Genomic DNA, 15,558 nt, shown 5'->3' on the forward strand with positions numbered 1-15,558 from the left:
TAGTTTTCTTTCGCCCCCTTACAGAGGGTTAATGAAAACCTCATATTGCCATCCTGGCTATAGAAGGTAGTTTTCTTTGAGGAAGCAGCAGTAACTAAACAAAAAAGAAAGTTGGGTAATCCTTTCCCCCGCCTTCTCAACTGCAGGGCTTTGCCTAAGACGGGCCAGCAAACTTTTTCAGCAGGGGGCTGGTCCACTATCCCTCAGACCTTGTGGGGGGCCAGAATATTTTTTTTGGGGGGGGGAATGAACGAATTCCTATGCCCCACAAATACCCCAGAGATGCATTTTAAATAAAAGCACACATTCTACTCATGTAAAAACACGCTGATTCCCGGACCATCTGCGGGCCAGATTTAGAAGGCAGTTGGGCCGGATCCGGCCCCCGGGCCTTAGTTTGCCTACCCATGGGCTAAGACCCCTGTAGTTCAGTTCATGACATTGCCTACTGAAGTCAGTATGTAATTGCAGGTGATATAGGAGACTCTGTTTCGTACCTGGAGAACTTCTGCCAATTAGAATTGACAGTTTTGCGCTAGATTTACTCACATATTTAAAAATCTGAAATTTTAGCAACAGCCATGGGTCACTTCTATCGTGTTCAGTGAGCCCATAAGGAAGGGGTTTTAAAAAGCAGGAAGTCCATGAAAGGAGAACAGCAGTTGGTTCATTCCAACACTGACCCAACAACATAATCCTTCATTGAATTCAATCATTCTGAGTCTGGGGTTGGAGGGAAGAGCTTTATTGAAAAACAGCACACATTCTTGGTAATTCACGTGTTGACTCCATTCCTCATCCCTTTGATGGAATAATAGTAACGCTGGAAGCAAATTCCATTCGGTAAACCTTTTCTTTTTTCTCTTAATAGAAGCATAATGCAAACATGAAAGCCTTAAAGCCAGTCAGGCTTGATAGCGAGGTAAGATACTACTTCTTAATCCGCTAGTACAATTTTTCTGTACTGTAGTTGTGAAGCTGAATAGTGTATTAAGCAAAAAGGAAGTAACTTTTATCACTTGCAGGAGCAAATGAAACTTGGGAAACTAGGCTTGGAACTGCATAAACTGACAACGCGCATCGACGCTGAGATGGAGAAGTGGGACGATCCTGAAAACGAGATTGTACGGCATGGGCAAGGCCTGTCTAGCATGGCCTATTCTATGTTTTTATTTACAAGGTAAAAACAAAAGGGTCAGGGAGGGAGGGAGGAATATTAAGGGGAGAATGGTTTGAAGAAGAAACCATGGTTTGAAGTAATATTATGAAGAGAACCGGCCATGGTTTGAAGAAGAAACCATGGTTTGAAGGAATATTCTGAAGAGAACCAGTTTGAGGAAGCTATTTTTGTTAGCCTTCATCTTTCTGCCCTTCCCTTGCCAAACTTGACACTGTATTATCGTTGGGGCTGGGACCTCTCTTTGCTCATGTTAATTTGAAGGCTAAACAAGAAATTACACTAAACATGCGGCTGAACGTGAAAATGGCCACTGTATTCCCTTCCCCTCTCCCTTGTATCATTGAGCGAAAGCTCCTAGAACTTGACTCAGATTATAATGTTCTTTTTCTCCACAATGCTGGCAGGCAGGCAGGGAAAGGGGATGGCAGACGTCATAATATTTCACAAGCCCTACTTTGATGCTATAAAGGGACAAAGGGAGCTAAATGCACCGGTGGTGCCTTTTGCAGCAGATGAATATTCAGCATAGTGCCATTGTGTGCAGTGATTATGCTGTGTAAAAATATATACATTACAGCCTTTTGGTGTTGAAGTATAGCGCGAGCCATCTGGCTGCAGAAACGACTGCCTAGGACAGAAGCTTTTTAGGGGCATTAATGAAATACCACGCAGTCCTGTCAGGTGGTTCCTAGGATCTCTTGCAATGTTGTAGGGGATGTTGTGGGACTGCTGAGTTGCATCTAAGATAAGGTTACCAGATTTTTTTCAAAGAATCCGGGGACACTTTTTTTTTTTTTGAAAAAAGGGGAAAAAATTAAAAATAAAGAAGTAATATCTTCTCTTCTGTAGTCTCCTCTGTCACGCGGCCTTCCTCTGGGCCTCAGACTGCTCTCTTGGAGAGCTAGCCACCATGGAGTAGGCTCAGGTCAGGCCTGGGCTTGGCCACGTGTCCTTGCCCTCGCTGTGCTCTCCTACCTCTCCTCCTCAGTGGCAGCGGCGCAGCAGGGTCAGGGCTGCCTTCTTTTTTCTCCTTCCTCTTTCTCCCTTTTCCTTCTCCCTTTTCCTTCTCCTCTCCTCCTTCTCACTGCGTGAGCTCTGGGGGTTTTACTGGCCCCGGAGCGCCACTGGGCAGTTGGCTGGGTGGCCAGATGCTCTCACTCCCAGCTCAATTTGGGTCGTGCAGGGGGGTCAGCAGTTCCCCCAGTTGACGCGCCGGGTGTCCCCGGTTCCCCCTTGGCAGCGGCAGACTCAGCAGCCCGAAGCCAGCCTGGTAATGCAGTTGGCTCTGGCTGGCTTCAGGAGCTGCTCGCTGCCATGACACCCGCCATTTTGCCTCGTCGGAACTCCCCATATGATGTGTCTTGCTTGTTGAACTAATCACGCAGCATTCATTCCCTACTAATAAATCGACAACACTTAAAATATAAATTCCAGAACATTAAATGAAATCCAGGGACATTCCGGGGACGGATTTTGTTTGGGGACAGATTTGTAAAGCCGGGGACTTTCGCTGGGAAACGGGGACCTCTGGTAACCATAATCTAAGAGTCCCCCCCCCCCCGCAGCATTGAAAGAGATCCCAGAAAGCTTGTCTTGCTGAACCCCCCCCCATCCCCACTTGTGTGTACTTGGTTTTGTATCCTGGGGAAGGCAGCCATCAGCCAAGTCTGAGAAGTGTCTGGACGGCATTTTTAAGGTCACTGCTCTTTCCTCTTCTGAACACTAGCAAGACAGGAAAAACTTTTTTTATTATTAAAAAAACTCATTACACTGGCCTTCCATGTTTCACCCTTAGCTGAAATCTTACTTTGCACCTTCAAGTTAAGTAACCTGGATGTAGTTACAGCAAAGACAGCTCGTTCTCATGTCGCGAGGGATGTTTCGATAAAAAACAAAAAATCACTGTGCTCCTGTATCTTCAGCCAAAGCGATGCCCAAGTCTGGAGCAGAACCGAGAGATTGAGCTGTTTTCTCCTTGGCAGAGTCTATTCTGGGCCACTCAAGCACAGACAGGGAAACTCCCGAAGTTGTCAGACTTGCAACTCCAATCAGTCCCAGCCCAGAATAGCGAGAGTTGCAATCCAACACCTGGAGGACCACAAGTTGCCCACCTCTGAACAAAATCTTCAGCTTCTCTGTCCCAGCCCTCCAGAGCCCTAATCACAGGGTTTTGTAGATTAAACAGTCTTTAGTGTGTTGGAATTGTTATTATCATTATTATTTCTCTCTCTCTCTCTCTCTCTCTCTTCTTTAGAGGAGAAGGGCTGCTGAAAACCACTCAGGATTTATTTCAGCAGTCAGAGGTAATGAACAAACCAAAAGAGAGTTCGCAAACTACTTTCAAGATGCTGTCAGCAAAATGTTTTAATTAATTCCTGGAACAACATGAGGTCCTGTTAGCAAAAACACCGAGCAATTAAATCATGGGGCCTTTGGGTTGCCTAATGAATATAGCACTTTTTGTCTAGGTTAATATTTTCCCTAAATCTTATTCCTCTTAGGTATCATTTATCGGTGGGGGAAATCTAATAAGTACATTTGTATGTATCTTGAGGGTTTTTTGTTTTTTAAAAAAAGGATTTCCGTATATGTGAACTGTGTATTGATTTTAAATTTTGGAGCGGAGAAGAGAAGTGGGTTTGCTTCATTCACCCCCAAGCTGATTTTTAATCTTTCCTCCCAGTTTTATTCTGGTGGGAGACAGTAAGAATATTGCTGTGTTGCCTCACATATATATATATCGTTCAAACTATGGACATGTGACCCTGGATATACCCGTGCCTCCATTTCTCTCTCGGAGCAGGTCTTTTCGAGTCTGCAGGTCAGGATAGGCTACAAGGAAAAGGGAGGGGATTGCAGACAGCCAGTGGATGTATTATTAAATACATACACACACTCTTACACCAGTGTATTTATTTTAAGTGAGCTCTGTCTCTTAAACAACAGTATTTTAAAGTGTATTCCTTTTGAGCTGAATTTGACTTGTTCAATCACCAACAGGTTTTTAGGTCTGTTGTTGAGAGTAGGACCTCCCCTCGTCTCGTGTTGACTGTTCTTTACGTTTGCATGTAACTTCTCCCCTTTCTGTCTTAGGCCTTTGCTGCAGAAGGACTAAAGCTCGCCTCGGCTCTCCTTGCGTTTTCTAATCAGGTACCGTACAAATTCCAAATATATAAAAAAAAGTTGCGTTTAAAAATTTCTGTTCTTGATGCTTCCATGCCTGGTTTCTAGTCTTTTCCCCTTATATAAATTCTGTCATGTTTAGCTCTCCTATCCATAGCTGTCAACTTACAGATTTGAAAATAAGGGACCAGCAGCCTTGAAAATAAGGGACCAGCAGCCAAAATAAGGGACCTGCAGCCTCACCTGTCCCAGGCACTCCAGTCTTCCTGTCCTCCTGCAGTCTGGTCAAACTCATGCTGGTAGCTTTGTAACCAGAGGTTCAACTGAATAGAATCTGAATCACATGCACCACAAGGCCTATGCAGCCTCAACTTAAGATGGCTCCCCGGCCTGGCTTTGCACTGCAAAGTTTGCAGCAGCACGTGCAACAAAATGGCGTCCAGCATTCAAAACGCCCCTCAGCTTTCATTAACTAGCCACACACAAGGCATGCAAGCTCCACCACCCCCCAGTCGTTCTTAGACTTCTTATTGGGTGAGCAACACAGCCAAGCAAAACAGTTGGCGCCTCCCTGGCCGGCAGGGAGGGAGAGGAGCTGCTTCCTTTTAAATTTAAGAGACATCATTTAAGGGACATCCATCAATAAGGGACAGCAGCAGGACATGGCACTGGAATAAGGGACTGTCCCTTCAAATAAGGGACACTTGACAGCTATGCTCCTATCTTAGAGGCATCTATGTGTTTGTTTCAGCTGGAAGATGATGACAAGCCATTGGTTCTACAGGAGATTGACAAAATGGTCCCTGCTTATCAGCAGCTTCAGGTAACAGCCAAAACCCCTGTTCAGGGTAAAACTGCAACTTTCACAAAGGTAAGCTTCTTAATAAATTTTAAAGAGAGTTTTGCCAAATGAACTTGCTTTTTCAATTTTCTCTTTTTTGTAGTCGAAGGAAGAAAACCTAGTGTTAATCATGCTGAGAGTAGACTCAGTGAAATCAGTAAGCCTGCTTTGAGTATGACTAATGTTGAGGATCACACATATTATTTAGTTCTGTGTGTTGAATAGAGCAGGCAGAGGTTGCATGGTGCTATTATGTCGCTAAAATTAGCCGGGTCTCAACTTGGGAGGCCACTTTACACTTATACGGTGATGCTTAAAAACAAATCGTAGCCAAACAAGTCAACGGTCTTCTGGAAACAAATGTGGTGCTCCAAAAAGTTTCCTTGTTCCAACAAAGAAATAGGGGTCCCAGATTTTTAAAAAGCAAGCACAAATCCTGTTACCCCATCAGCACCTTGTAGAATGTATGCTCAGGCCTGTTTTAAAAGCATGTCTAATGTAACACAGATACCATGAATTGTCTTCGTTTTAAGCTTGCTACAAAGTATTCAGCATATTGCTTGCTTCCCAACCGTAAAGAAAACAAAGATGCCTGTTTTCCTTTCTCAAAAGTAATAATAAATGGTGGGCTGTCTTAAATTTGTGCATTTTTTAAAAGAGAGAGGTTACCTTTTTAAGGACTCGCCAAAACAAAACAAAAATCACCTTTAAGGCATTGAAAAAATGTGACCAGTTCATTGCTTGAAAGCCAGTTCTTTGATTAAAGCCTTTTAATCCAGCCTGCAAGAGAGCAGTTTAAGAGAGTTGGGACCATGCATGTCTTCACGTGATTCTTGTTCCTTGTTCCTTTAATTAAGGCTTATGCAGAACTTCCTACTGGATTGCGCTCTTTATCCTTAAAAGGTGACGGTGGAGGGAAGAAATCGTAGTGGAGTTTGAGCCACTAATGAGTCTTTGATAAAAGTGCGAAAGCAATTTTCATAGGCGGCGTTTCATGAACTCTTTGGTGATGCCCAGATTTACTCTGTGTTTAGGTGGACACGTGCATTCACAAAGCAAAGTATATTCTCGATCTGCTGGCCCACGTTCTTCCACTTAGCTGCAGGTTACTAAGAAAGGTGAGTTGGCATGCACACATCATCTAAATGTAGCAAAATGAACCTATTTCTGGATGGAGCAACAACTTGTATTTATAAATTACGTTTATTGCAGCACAGAGGAGGAAATGACTATCTTAGAGCCCATCATCCCTGGAGGGAAAATGGCCTGCAGACCGTAGCAAGAGAAAGTGGTGGCCTGGCTGGAAGAACAGACGCCTTTGGGATAAAATCCTTGGAACAACACGTAGCATACCTCAGTATTTTGGAGAACAAACCGTTCTAAGGCGCTTTTTGGGAACAGAAAGATTTCCATATGAGAGTTTGTACACTAAGCCTCTCCTAATTGCTTTCTTTTGAGAAAGGTGAAACCAGGATAGAAAAAGCTCTTGTAACCTTTTCACATCTAATAGATGTCACGGTACTTGGCAGTTAACAAAAGCAACACGCAGCTTTAAATGGCTGCATATTTTTGTAAAATGAATACGTTTTTGTCCACTGTTAATATGTACCGCTATTTTTGTAATCCCGTGCATTTATGAATGTCTTACTCTACAACCCCAAAGATGCTGCTATAGATCTTTATGCACATGAACTGGATAGTCTTTTGATATGCTACATGGGGGGAGGACTACTGGTATTTTGTTGTTTGTTTAATAGTCACCACTAAGGACGCTGGTCTGAAAAGAGGTATTGTGGAAGAGTGTTTTTGAAAAGGGAGTAAAAGATGGGACTAGAATCTATCCCCCTCCCTCCTAAAGTGACCTGCAAACAGGTTCTGTTGCCACAGATCCCACTTTTACCTTGAGAGGAGGAAGGGAAAGAGGCAGGTATAGTCTCTTTAGGGGCAAGATTTGGTCCCAAGGTCTCCAAGCTGCTGACCTCTTCTGAAAGCATTTGCTAGTTACAAGAAAGCTTTAAGGATAAAAGCCTTCTGTAAACCTCACTCTTTTTTAAAAAAAAAAGAACACCAAATTTACCAACTTACAAGGCTAAAAATAAAGGTTTTCGTTAGTGCTGATGAAGCCAACCAGTTAAGAGCTTGTGTTTGTCTTGTTTGTTTTTATAGTACGCTCACACAGAGTCAGTAAAATTTGTGTCGTATGCTCTAAGCAATTTTATCAGAAATATCTCCCAGGGAGTTTAGGGAGATTTCCCTCCCTAGTGAGTGAGCTTAGGACTGCAGCTTTAAGTGTAAAATTTGATCCCTCAGTTTTAGGTAGCTAACAAAGGTTATATAATTCCACTTGGAAATAAGTTGTAGCTGTTAAAACCAGTCACTACAAAGAGGGCATTACTTGTTTTGTAGAAACTAAACATTCTTCATTCTTGTTTGAGATGTATGTATGTTTGCTGTAGTTACTGAAGTGCTCTGGTCTGAAGTCTCGCTATTATTCAACCCCTATTTAGAGTCCTGCAAACCTGAGAAACTTAGGCAATGACTGATGTGGCTATGGTTAATTGCTCCTTTTTATTCTCTTACTTTAGGATAAAAATTAGACACTTAATGGCAAAAAGAGAATTCCCAATCTCATTTTACTCTGATGTGCAAAGTATGGAATAAGGGCTTCCCCACCATTTATTTTCTGTCCTTATCACCTGCTGGCCTCTTTTCTTCTGCAACGCCAGTCCTATCCCGAACTCTCAACGGAGGCAAAAAGCTGGTTGGGTAGAAAAGGGGCAAGTGAGGAGAAAGCTTAAGCATCCCACTCAAATTACCATGTGACTGAAAAGGCCATATTAGCTAGTGAGTGTCTAGTCATTGCATTAGCTACCACCCACAATATTTCGCTCAGGTGTACATTTGAACAATAAACTCTTCCAAATAACAAACTTGTTAATGGTAGATAGATGCCACCCTGTCAAGATTTAGTCTTCACTTAATAAAGTAGAGGGTGAAACTGATAAACTATAGATAAACAAAACTTCTGTTGATACTGGAAACACTATTGTATTTTGGCATTCCCCCTTTAAATGCCACAGTCAAAGTTACCGTATTTTTTGCTCTATAAGGCTCACTTTTTCCCTCCTAAAAAGTAAGGGGAAATGTGTGTGCGTCTTATGGAGTGAATGCAGGCTGTGCAGCTATCCCAGAAGCCAGAACAGCAAGAGGGATTGCTGCTTTCACTGTGCAGCGATCCCTCTTGCTGTTCTGGCTTCTGAGATTCAGAATACTTTTTTTCTTGTTTTCCTCCTCCAAAAACTAGGTGCGTCTTGTGGTCTGGTGCGTCTTATAGAGCGAAAAATACGGGTAAGTTCTCTTGAAGTTCCACTGATATCACTGGAGATTTAAGTAATAAGTTGACAGTTTGTTAATAAAAGTGCTTTTTTAAAAAAATTGCTTGCTTGCGCTGAAAAAGAACAAATTCTCAGACCTGTTGTTATTTGAAATTCAAAGCGTTTTTATTCAGTTCTCCTTTCCGGGTTAAGTACGAAAGCGGAGAAGTCACTTTATTGTGGGGTATACTGGAAGCAGTCTCGCTCAGTTCTTGTACCTGCTAGTAAAATGTTGAGTTCTCATTCTGTGCATCTTATCAAGAAACGGAATTAAAGCGTTTTGACAAAACATCTTCGTATTCTTTCTGCGTCAAAAGTCCCTGAGTTATGCTTTTACTTTCTTCAAACTTTGGCAATACCACTGCTATGTACCCATCTGTGGAAGGCTAGAGGGGAAAACATGAGAAGTGAGACAAAAAGTAAGAGAATGCAGAAGAGAAGAGAAGAGCTAAGAGCTAGCTTAAAATTCTGACCTTGGCTTGCAGCAGATTTGGACTGTCCAGAATGTTTTCATTCACCTCTATCAATCTCCCTCTTATACAGCTGCAAAGAATTTCCAGTTTAGTAAACTCTCAAATGGTAGAAGCAGCGCAAGGTAAACAAAACTCTCCTGCTTACCTATATATGGTATACTCTTCTCCATCTGAGCAGAAAATTCGGCACAAAGGGGAAAGTTCTGTTAGGAACTGAGCACCCTGGGGAGAAATGGAGGGTATACAAATTAAGACTCTGAGAAAAGGAAACTCTGCAAGAGCCTGACAGGTTTCATTGCCAGCAGTAAAAGTCCAGGGACCTTGTTTTATTGTTCTGAACAAAAAACTTCTAAATTAAGCAAGATGCCGTTTCCTTCCTTAATGTGGACAAAACTGATAGGCATTAGATTCTGAATGCCAGGAAACCCATGTTCAGATCCAGGGTCCTTTACAAAACCCATTAGGCTGCCAGTATAAACTTACATCTATTGTAACCTGACATTAAGCCTTGGGGAGGAATGATAACATGATTTTTGCTGATGACCCCCTTCTCCTTCAGAGAAATGCTTACAGTGGTGGCCAAGTCAATTGACACTGGGATTAGAAATGGTGGGGGGCCATCTTCTGTGGTCTCTGCAAGCAACTTGTGGTTTGTGGAGACAGTAGACAAAACAGCAATGGATGTGTCTCATTCCTTGTACAGTATGCTAAATTCTGGCTCCAGAGATTCAGAGATTTTCACACACACCCCTCTCAAGACAAGCAGACGACATCATCACACTTCAAGGACAAAGTCTAGCAAGGCCAAAACACTGAAGTTGAAACAGAGCAGAACGGGTAGAGGATGTGGTTTGGAGAGGGTTTTGTGAGAAGATAGAGAGGTTTAGAGAGAGCATGGGTAGGCAAATTAAGGACCAGGGGCGTGATCCGGCTCAATCGCCTTCTAAATCCGGCCTGCGGACGGTCCGGGAATCTGTGTTTTTACATGAGTAGAATGTGTCCTTTTATTTAAAATGCATCTCTGGGTTATTTGTGGGGCATAGGAATTGGTTCATTTTCTTTTTTTTCCAAAATATAGTCCAGCCCCCCACAAGGTCTGAGGGACATTTGCTCTAGGCTCTAGGCCTTGACTTTGTTTCAGTAAACCTGAACTGGCATTTAGTAACTGGCAGCCTGGCCTCCCTCCTTAACGGTAAGGTAACGCCTCAGACTATTCTTGTTCTCCTTCTACCAAGAATATGGGAGGGAATTCAAGCATGATGGATCATACCGACAGTCAGAGACCCTCTTCTTAATGCAATCTAATCTCCCCTAAGTCACAAGAGGAAGCAAGCACCGCAGGTCACTAGGAAAAGGGGGAAGATGGGCTTCTTTCACACAAAATAGCTTCATAACTACATTCGCCAACAATAGGCACATACTATTTTAGTCTATACCATGTTAACCCCTCTCTGTAAGTACCGATAGCCCCCTTACAGATAACAATATTTTAAAAACTCTTCCTTCTCTAAGTCCAGCAGAATTGGTGTTTTTTAAAAAAAGAATTCTTACTAGACAATCACACTAAAGCCAAGTTAAAAAATGGAATGAGACATACCCGTTTAGACTTCCCAGAAACTTTATTTTGCAGCCTGCTGCAGTTGGCACTGATCTGGTAACTAATCCTCTCAATGGATTTTCCTTTTTGAAGAAGAGGATGAGCCTCTGCGAGAGTGACAACACAGATTCTACAAGAAAAGAGGTTAGAACAATGAACTGCTTGGACTTCTCTAGTGCCAACTGCTAGGGAAATTGCTGAATACAGTAATTTATGTTGCTTTGGGAAGTCCCGCTTTCTTATGGATGAGTTACTTCGACGAAGCCAGAAGCCTTCTCAAAACAGTTTTCCAAAAGTACAAAAAATAACCAGTACGAAAATTAGGTAGGGAAACATTTTAAAGTTACAGGGTGTATCTGGCTAAATTAAGCTGCAAAAATTCTTATGTGTAGTAAGCCTATCACTTCTGTTCATAAAAGCAAGTTTTTGCCCTAAAAGGCCTCAATCCAGCGCTGGCTGCAAATAAGTAAGTTAATGCACATCTTATTTAAAACAATACAACGTAGATCAATTGCACCATCCCTTATATGTGCGCCTGACTGCAGCTAATCTCAACTGCCTCAATGTTGAGGCAAGAATCTCTTAATAAGTAAGACCTATTGAGCAAATCCTGCGCTCACTTACTTGGAGTGACACCCCCCCCCCCACTGAACACAAAAGCAGTTCCAAGTTAACATGCAAATAAATGGGCTGCAAAAAAGCTTACCTGTTAGAATGCTGCAATATGCAATGGTCCTCGCATGGATTACCTTTGACATCTGTGGAGGAGGGAATTAACCATCAAATAAATAACTTTCCAGCCAAAAAAACATGCAGAGATGAGGTTGGGTGAAATTAGTTGAAATTATGTAAACACACTTCTTGGCCCAAGAAGCTGACCATTTATGTTTCTATAGCAGGGGAGGCAACAACAACAATGAAGTGTGGCAAGGCTAAAGCCTGGTTGAGAGGGGATTAATTTCAAGAAATGCAGTTGCATACAGTTCTGCTACAATCCTTTTGCTTTTAATTTCATAAAATGTTTAATTTATTAAAAAATGATTGTTAAAAAAAAGAACAACCTCAAAGCGATTTACCAAAGGTAAAACAGTAAAATTAAGAAAATTTCACAACCCTACTGTAAAACAGAGAAAAGCTAAAACACTAAAACATTAAAATTACCGCAACCTCGTAAGAATCTGGGTAGGCCCCAAAAGGAATGCTCTTAGCAGGTGCCAAAAAGGCACCTTCTTGAGTTCAATAAGCAGGGAGTTCCAAAGTGTAGACACTGCCACACTAAACAATCAAGTTCTTGCAAACACGGAATGGGCGTTATGTGTCTTATATTGTTTTTAATGCTGCAACCAGCCCAGGGACTATGGGCTGAAGGGTGCGTAATAAATAAATCAGTAACATAATGGGAATCATGGGATCACAATGTAAGTCTTCATTTCAGAGTAAAAGGGATTGGCCGTGGAAGAGGTGGGTCTGGATGAGGCCAGCCCAAGGCCATGTGCTGCTGCAGTTCCAATTACATAAATTACTATTCCTAGTCACTAAATTTGTTAGCCACTTTCTCTTGCCCAAGGATGCGGATGGCGCTGTGGGTTAAACCACAGAGCCTAGGACTTGCCGATCAGAAGGTCAGCGGTTCAAATCCCTGTGACGGGGTGAGCTCCCGTTGCTCGGTCCCTGCTTCTGCCAACCTAGCAGTTCGAAAGCATGTCAAAGTGCAAGTAGATAAATAGCTACCGCTCTGGCAGGAAGGTAAATGGTGTTTCCGTGCACTGCTCTGGTTCGCCAGAAGCGGCTTAGTCATGCTCGCCACATGACCCGGAAGCTGTACGCTGGCTCCCTCGGCCAATAAAGCGAGATGAGCACTGCAACCCCAGAGTCGGCCACAACTGGTCCTAATGGTCAGGGGTCCCTTTACCTTCTCTTTCCAGAGGCAACCCAAAATGACTTAGAAAATCAGAGAGTGAATCAGTTACTGCTGTACTAGTGTGCATGTGTGTCTATGCATCCTATAAAGCAGAGATGGGGGACTTGCAGTCCTCCAGATGTTGGGAGTGGAACTCGTATCATATGGTGCGGCAGTGCCTGAACTTTGGAACTCCCTGCCTATTGAGATGGAGCCAGGCATCTTTGCTGCATAGCCTTTTTGCTGCCTGTTTAAAAACACCCCCCTTAAGGCAATCCTATTCAGATGCTAAAGGACGCGGGTGGCGCTGTGGGTTAAACCACAGAGCCTAGGGCTTGCCGATCAGAAGGTTGGCGGTTCGAATCCCCGCAACGGGGTGAGCTCCCGTTGCTCGGTCCCTGCTCCTGCCAACCTAGCAGTTCGAAAGCACATCAAAGTGCAAGTAGATCAATAGATACCGCTCCAGTGGGAAGGTAAATGGCGTTTCCGTGCACTGCTCTGGTTCGCCAGAAGCGGCTTAGGCCTGCTGGCCACATGACCCAGAAGCTGTACACCGGCTCCCTTGGCCAATAAAACGAGATGAGCACTGCAACCCCAGACTCGGTGACACTGGACCTAATGGTCAGGGGTCCCTTTACCTTTTACCCAAGATGCTTCAATCGAGGCAGTTTTAATCTATTTTTGTATTTTAACTTTCCCATGCTTTAAAGCAGGGCTTACCATTTTTTCTCGATTTTATTGTTTCATCTTTTTTGCTTTGGAGGGGCTTTCCCCCCCAGTCAAGCGGGGGTTCATAAATTTTAAATAAACCCCCACCAGCACCCCTTATCATGTCTGCAAATGCGACCCCCGACCCCCATCTCTGCTGCAAACCCTCCTTTGCGCCGGATCCATATTTATCTTTTTGCAAACCGCTTTGAGCTTTGTTTGGTGTTTTGTTTTGTTTGCAATCAAGCGGGGTTTCATAAATTTCAAATAAAAATCCCACCATCCCCAACCATGGCTGCAAATCCCCCATCTACGGTTGCAAATTCTGCTTTGGGCTGGACTTGCAGCCCGGAGAAAAGGACGCTCGGGGAGCCACCGACCCGAGACAGAGCTTCCGCGGCGCTTCTGCTGTTGCAACTTTACCGGGTTTGTACCAGCGGGTGAAGTAGCGCTCCGTCACGCCGGACGGCGCCGCCGCCGCCATTGGCAAGAGCGCAAGGGAAACGAGCCCGTCCCGGACCTGCAGACACGGTCACCTTTAGGACCGCGCGGACGTCGCGCGCCGAGGCGGGAGCGGAGAGGGCGGAGCCAAGGGCGGCAACCCGGAACCGCCTCGCGCCCGGGCATCCCCCGGCAGAGATAGGAAAAAAAGTATAGATCAGTGCATCCATAAGGAGCTTCCGGGTTCGCATCTGCCAGATTTCCCCATGGAGTTGAATTTTTATTTTTTTTAATCGGGATTTTAGCGTCGCTGCGGTCAGGCAGACCCAAGCTGGTGGGAGGGGAAATAATAAACCTTCGGCAATGCTACATTTTTAATACCAAACGCAGACTAACAGCCTTAAATAGCTTACCAACAGCCTTGCAGTGCAGTCCGTTATCCGTATTGCAGGTTGACAGGTGAGGGCACTGAGTCTGGTTTGCGTTTCTGACTTGGAAATGCAGCACAGAAACTCCTAGCTCTGATCCCTCCCAGGTTCAGAATTCAGTTGCGTCCAAAACTGCATTGCTCTCCGTTGACTGGCTGGCATACAGGCGCGCTGCATTTTTTTAAATGCTCGAAAACGCAAAAAAATCACGAAATAAGAATCGAGGCTTGTGAGCAAAAACACCTGCCTTTGCTGCGTCCTTTGCGGGAGGATTGCGGTTGCTGCCCAAAATCACAGCTAACACTGGCTGGGTTCACTGGCCGCTTGACTTTTAGTTAAATATTTAAAATTCACATCTCTATCTTCCATCACTCCCTGTGGAACGCCCTCCCACCAGATGTCAAAGAGAACAACAACTACCAGACTTTTAGAAGACATCTGAAGGCAGCCCTGTTTAGGGAAGCTTTTAATGTTTGATGTATTACAGTATTTTAATATTTTTTTTGGAAGCCGCCCAGAGTGGCTGGGGAAGCCCAGCCAGATGGACGGGGTATAAATATATTATTATTATTATTATTATTATTATTATTATTATTATTATTATTATTATTATCTTCCATCACTCCCCAGCCACCTCCCATTTATCAACCTAACCAACCAAAAAGGCAGAGGGTTGTCGTGTTGCCTCCATTCTGTCAAGTGTTTAAACCACTATGAAATTAATGAAGCTTAAGTTTCAGGGCCTCTGATCGCAGAGGGGACCCCCCGCCCGAAGCGACTTTAGTCCACATTGTTTAAACGTTTTGGGTCTAGTAGACTCAATTTGAGTCGCACAACTCAATTTGATCTATGTTGTATATATTTCAACAATCCCAACGTGATCTGTTCTGGAACATAACCCCATCGAAGAAGGTAACTTGTTACCTAGACCTCATTGCTGGTTGTGAAGGGGCCCTCGTGACAGTTCAAGCTTCAAGGCCCCAAAATGTAGGTCCGCCACTGGTTTAACCATAAAATTTCCCACATTCTAGTAACTTTCCACAAAGTATTATCACATGCAGAGGCCACCTATCATGTACGCTTTATTGGAGATTCTTGTATTGCAGGGTGTTGAACTAGATGACACTCATTATCACTTCCAACTCTACAATGCCATGACCAAGATGACATTTTCCTTTAATTTTTACATCTCCTGCATGGTATCGTCCGCATTAAAAGTCAGTGAAGTTCACTTCTCAGCAAATGTGCACAGAAGTAGCTAGTACTCTGGGTTTCTCACTGAAGTGCCCCTGCTATGAATGTGCAGGGATATCCTGTATCCTTCCCCAAGCTGGTGTCCTCCAGATATTCTGACTACAAGTCCCATCAGTTGTCCCATGGACTTTTCAGCGATTATGGGAATTGTAGTTCCAAAAAAATTTATGAACAGCAGCAGCTTGTGGGAGGCTTCTCTACACACTTTCCTGATTCACGGGCAAGTTGCAAATATCTGG

The 15,558-nt window shown here is 43.7% G+C and overlaps 2 protein-coding genes across 6 annotated transcripts in view; one reads left to right on the forward strand and one right to left on the reverse strand.

Annotated features, from left to right (window-relative positions):
* CTNNAL1 (catenin alpha like 1) overlaps positions 1-8,807 on the forward strand; it is a 79,099-nt gene extending 70,292 nt beyond the window's left edge. For 3 of the 5 annotated variants that reach the window (XM_081872685.1, XM_081872686.1, XM_081872682.1), the window contains 8 exons: positions 872-922; positions 1,026-1,180; positions 3,435-3,483; positions 4,274-4,330; positions 5,055-5,174; positions 6,179-6,262; positions 6,357-8,235; positions 8,498-8,807. In XM_081872685.1, the coding sequence (XP_081728811.1) occupies positions 872-922; positions 1,026-1,180; positions 3,435-3,483; positions 4,274-4,330; positions 5,055-5,174; positions 6,179-6,262; positions 6,357-6,527 (687 nt within the window). In that variant the 3' untranslated portion in view covers positions 6,528-8,235; positions 8,498-8,807. Of the gene's footprint in view, positions 1-871; positions 923-1,025; positions 1,181-3,434; positions 3,484-4,273; positions 4,331-5,054; positions 5,175-6,178; positions 6,263-6,356; positions 8,236-8,497 lie in introns of those variants that run through there. The other 2 variants (XM_081872683.1, XM_081872684.1) reach the window with 2 other exon arrangements.
* Positions 8,620-13,782, reverse strand: ABITRAM (actin binding transcription modulator). Its single transcript, XM_081872918.1, has 6 exons — positions 13,620-13,782; positions 11,295-11,346; positions 10,589-10,718; positions 9,137-9,213; positions 8,992-9,061; positions 8,620-8,904 (listed from the first exon to the last, which is right to left on the reverse strand). Exons 1-6 carry the CDS (start codon positions 13,678-13,680, stop codon positions 8,776-8,778), a joined length of 519 nt encoding a protein of 172 aa, XP_081729044.1. The 5' UTR covers positions 13,681-13,782; the 3' UTR covers positions 8,620-8,775.
* Positions 13,783-15,558: the final 1,776 nt, after the last annotated feature.

Source organism: Podarcis erhardii (assembly GCF_964252035.2).
Source record: "Podarcis erhardii genome assembly, chromosome: 8".
NCBI lineage: Eukaryota > Metazoa > Chordata > Lepidosauria > Squamata > Lacertidae > Podarcis > Podarcis erhardii.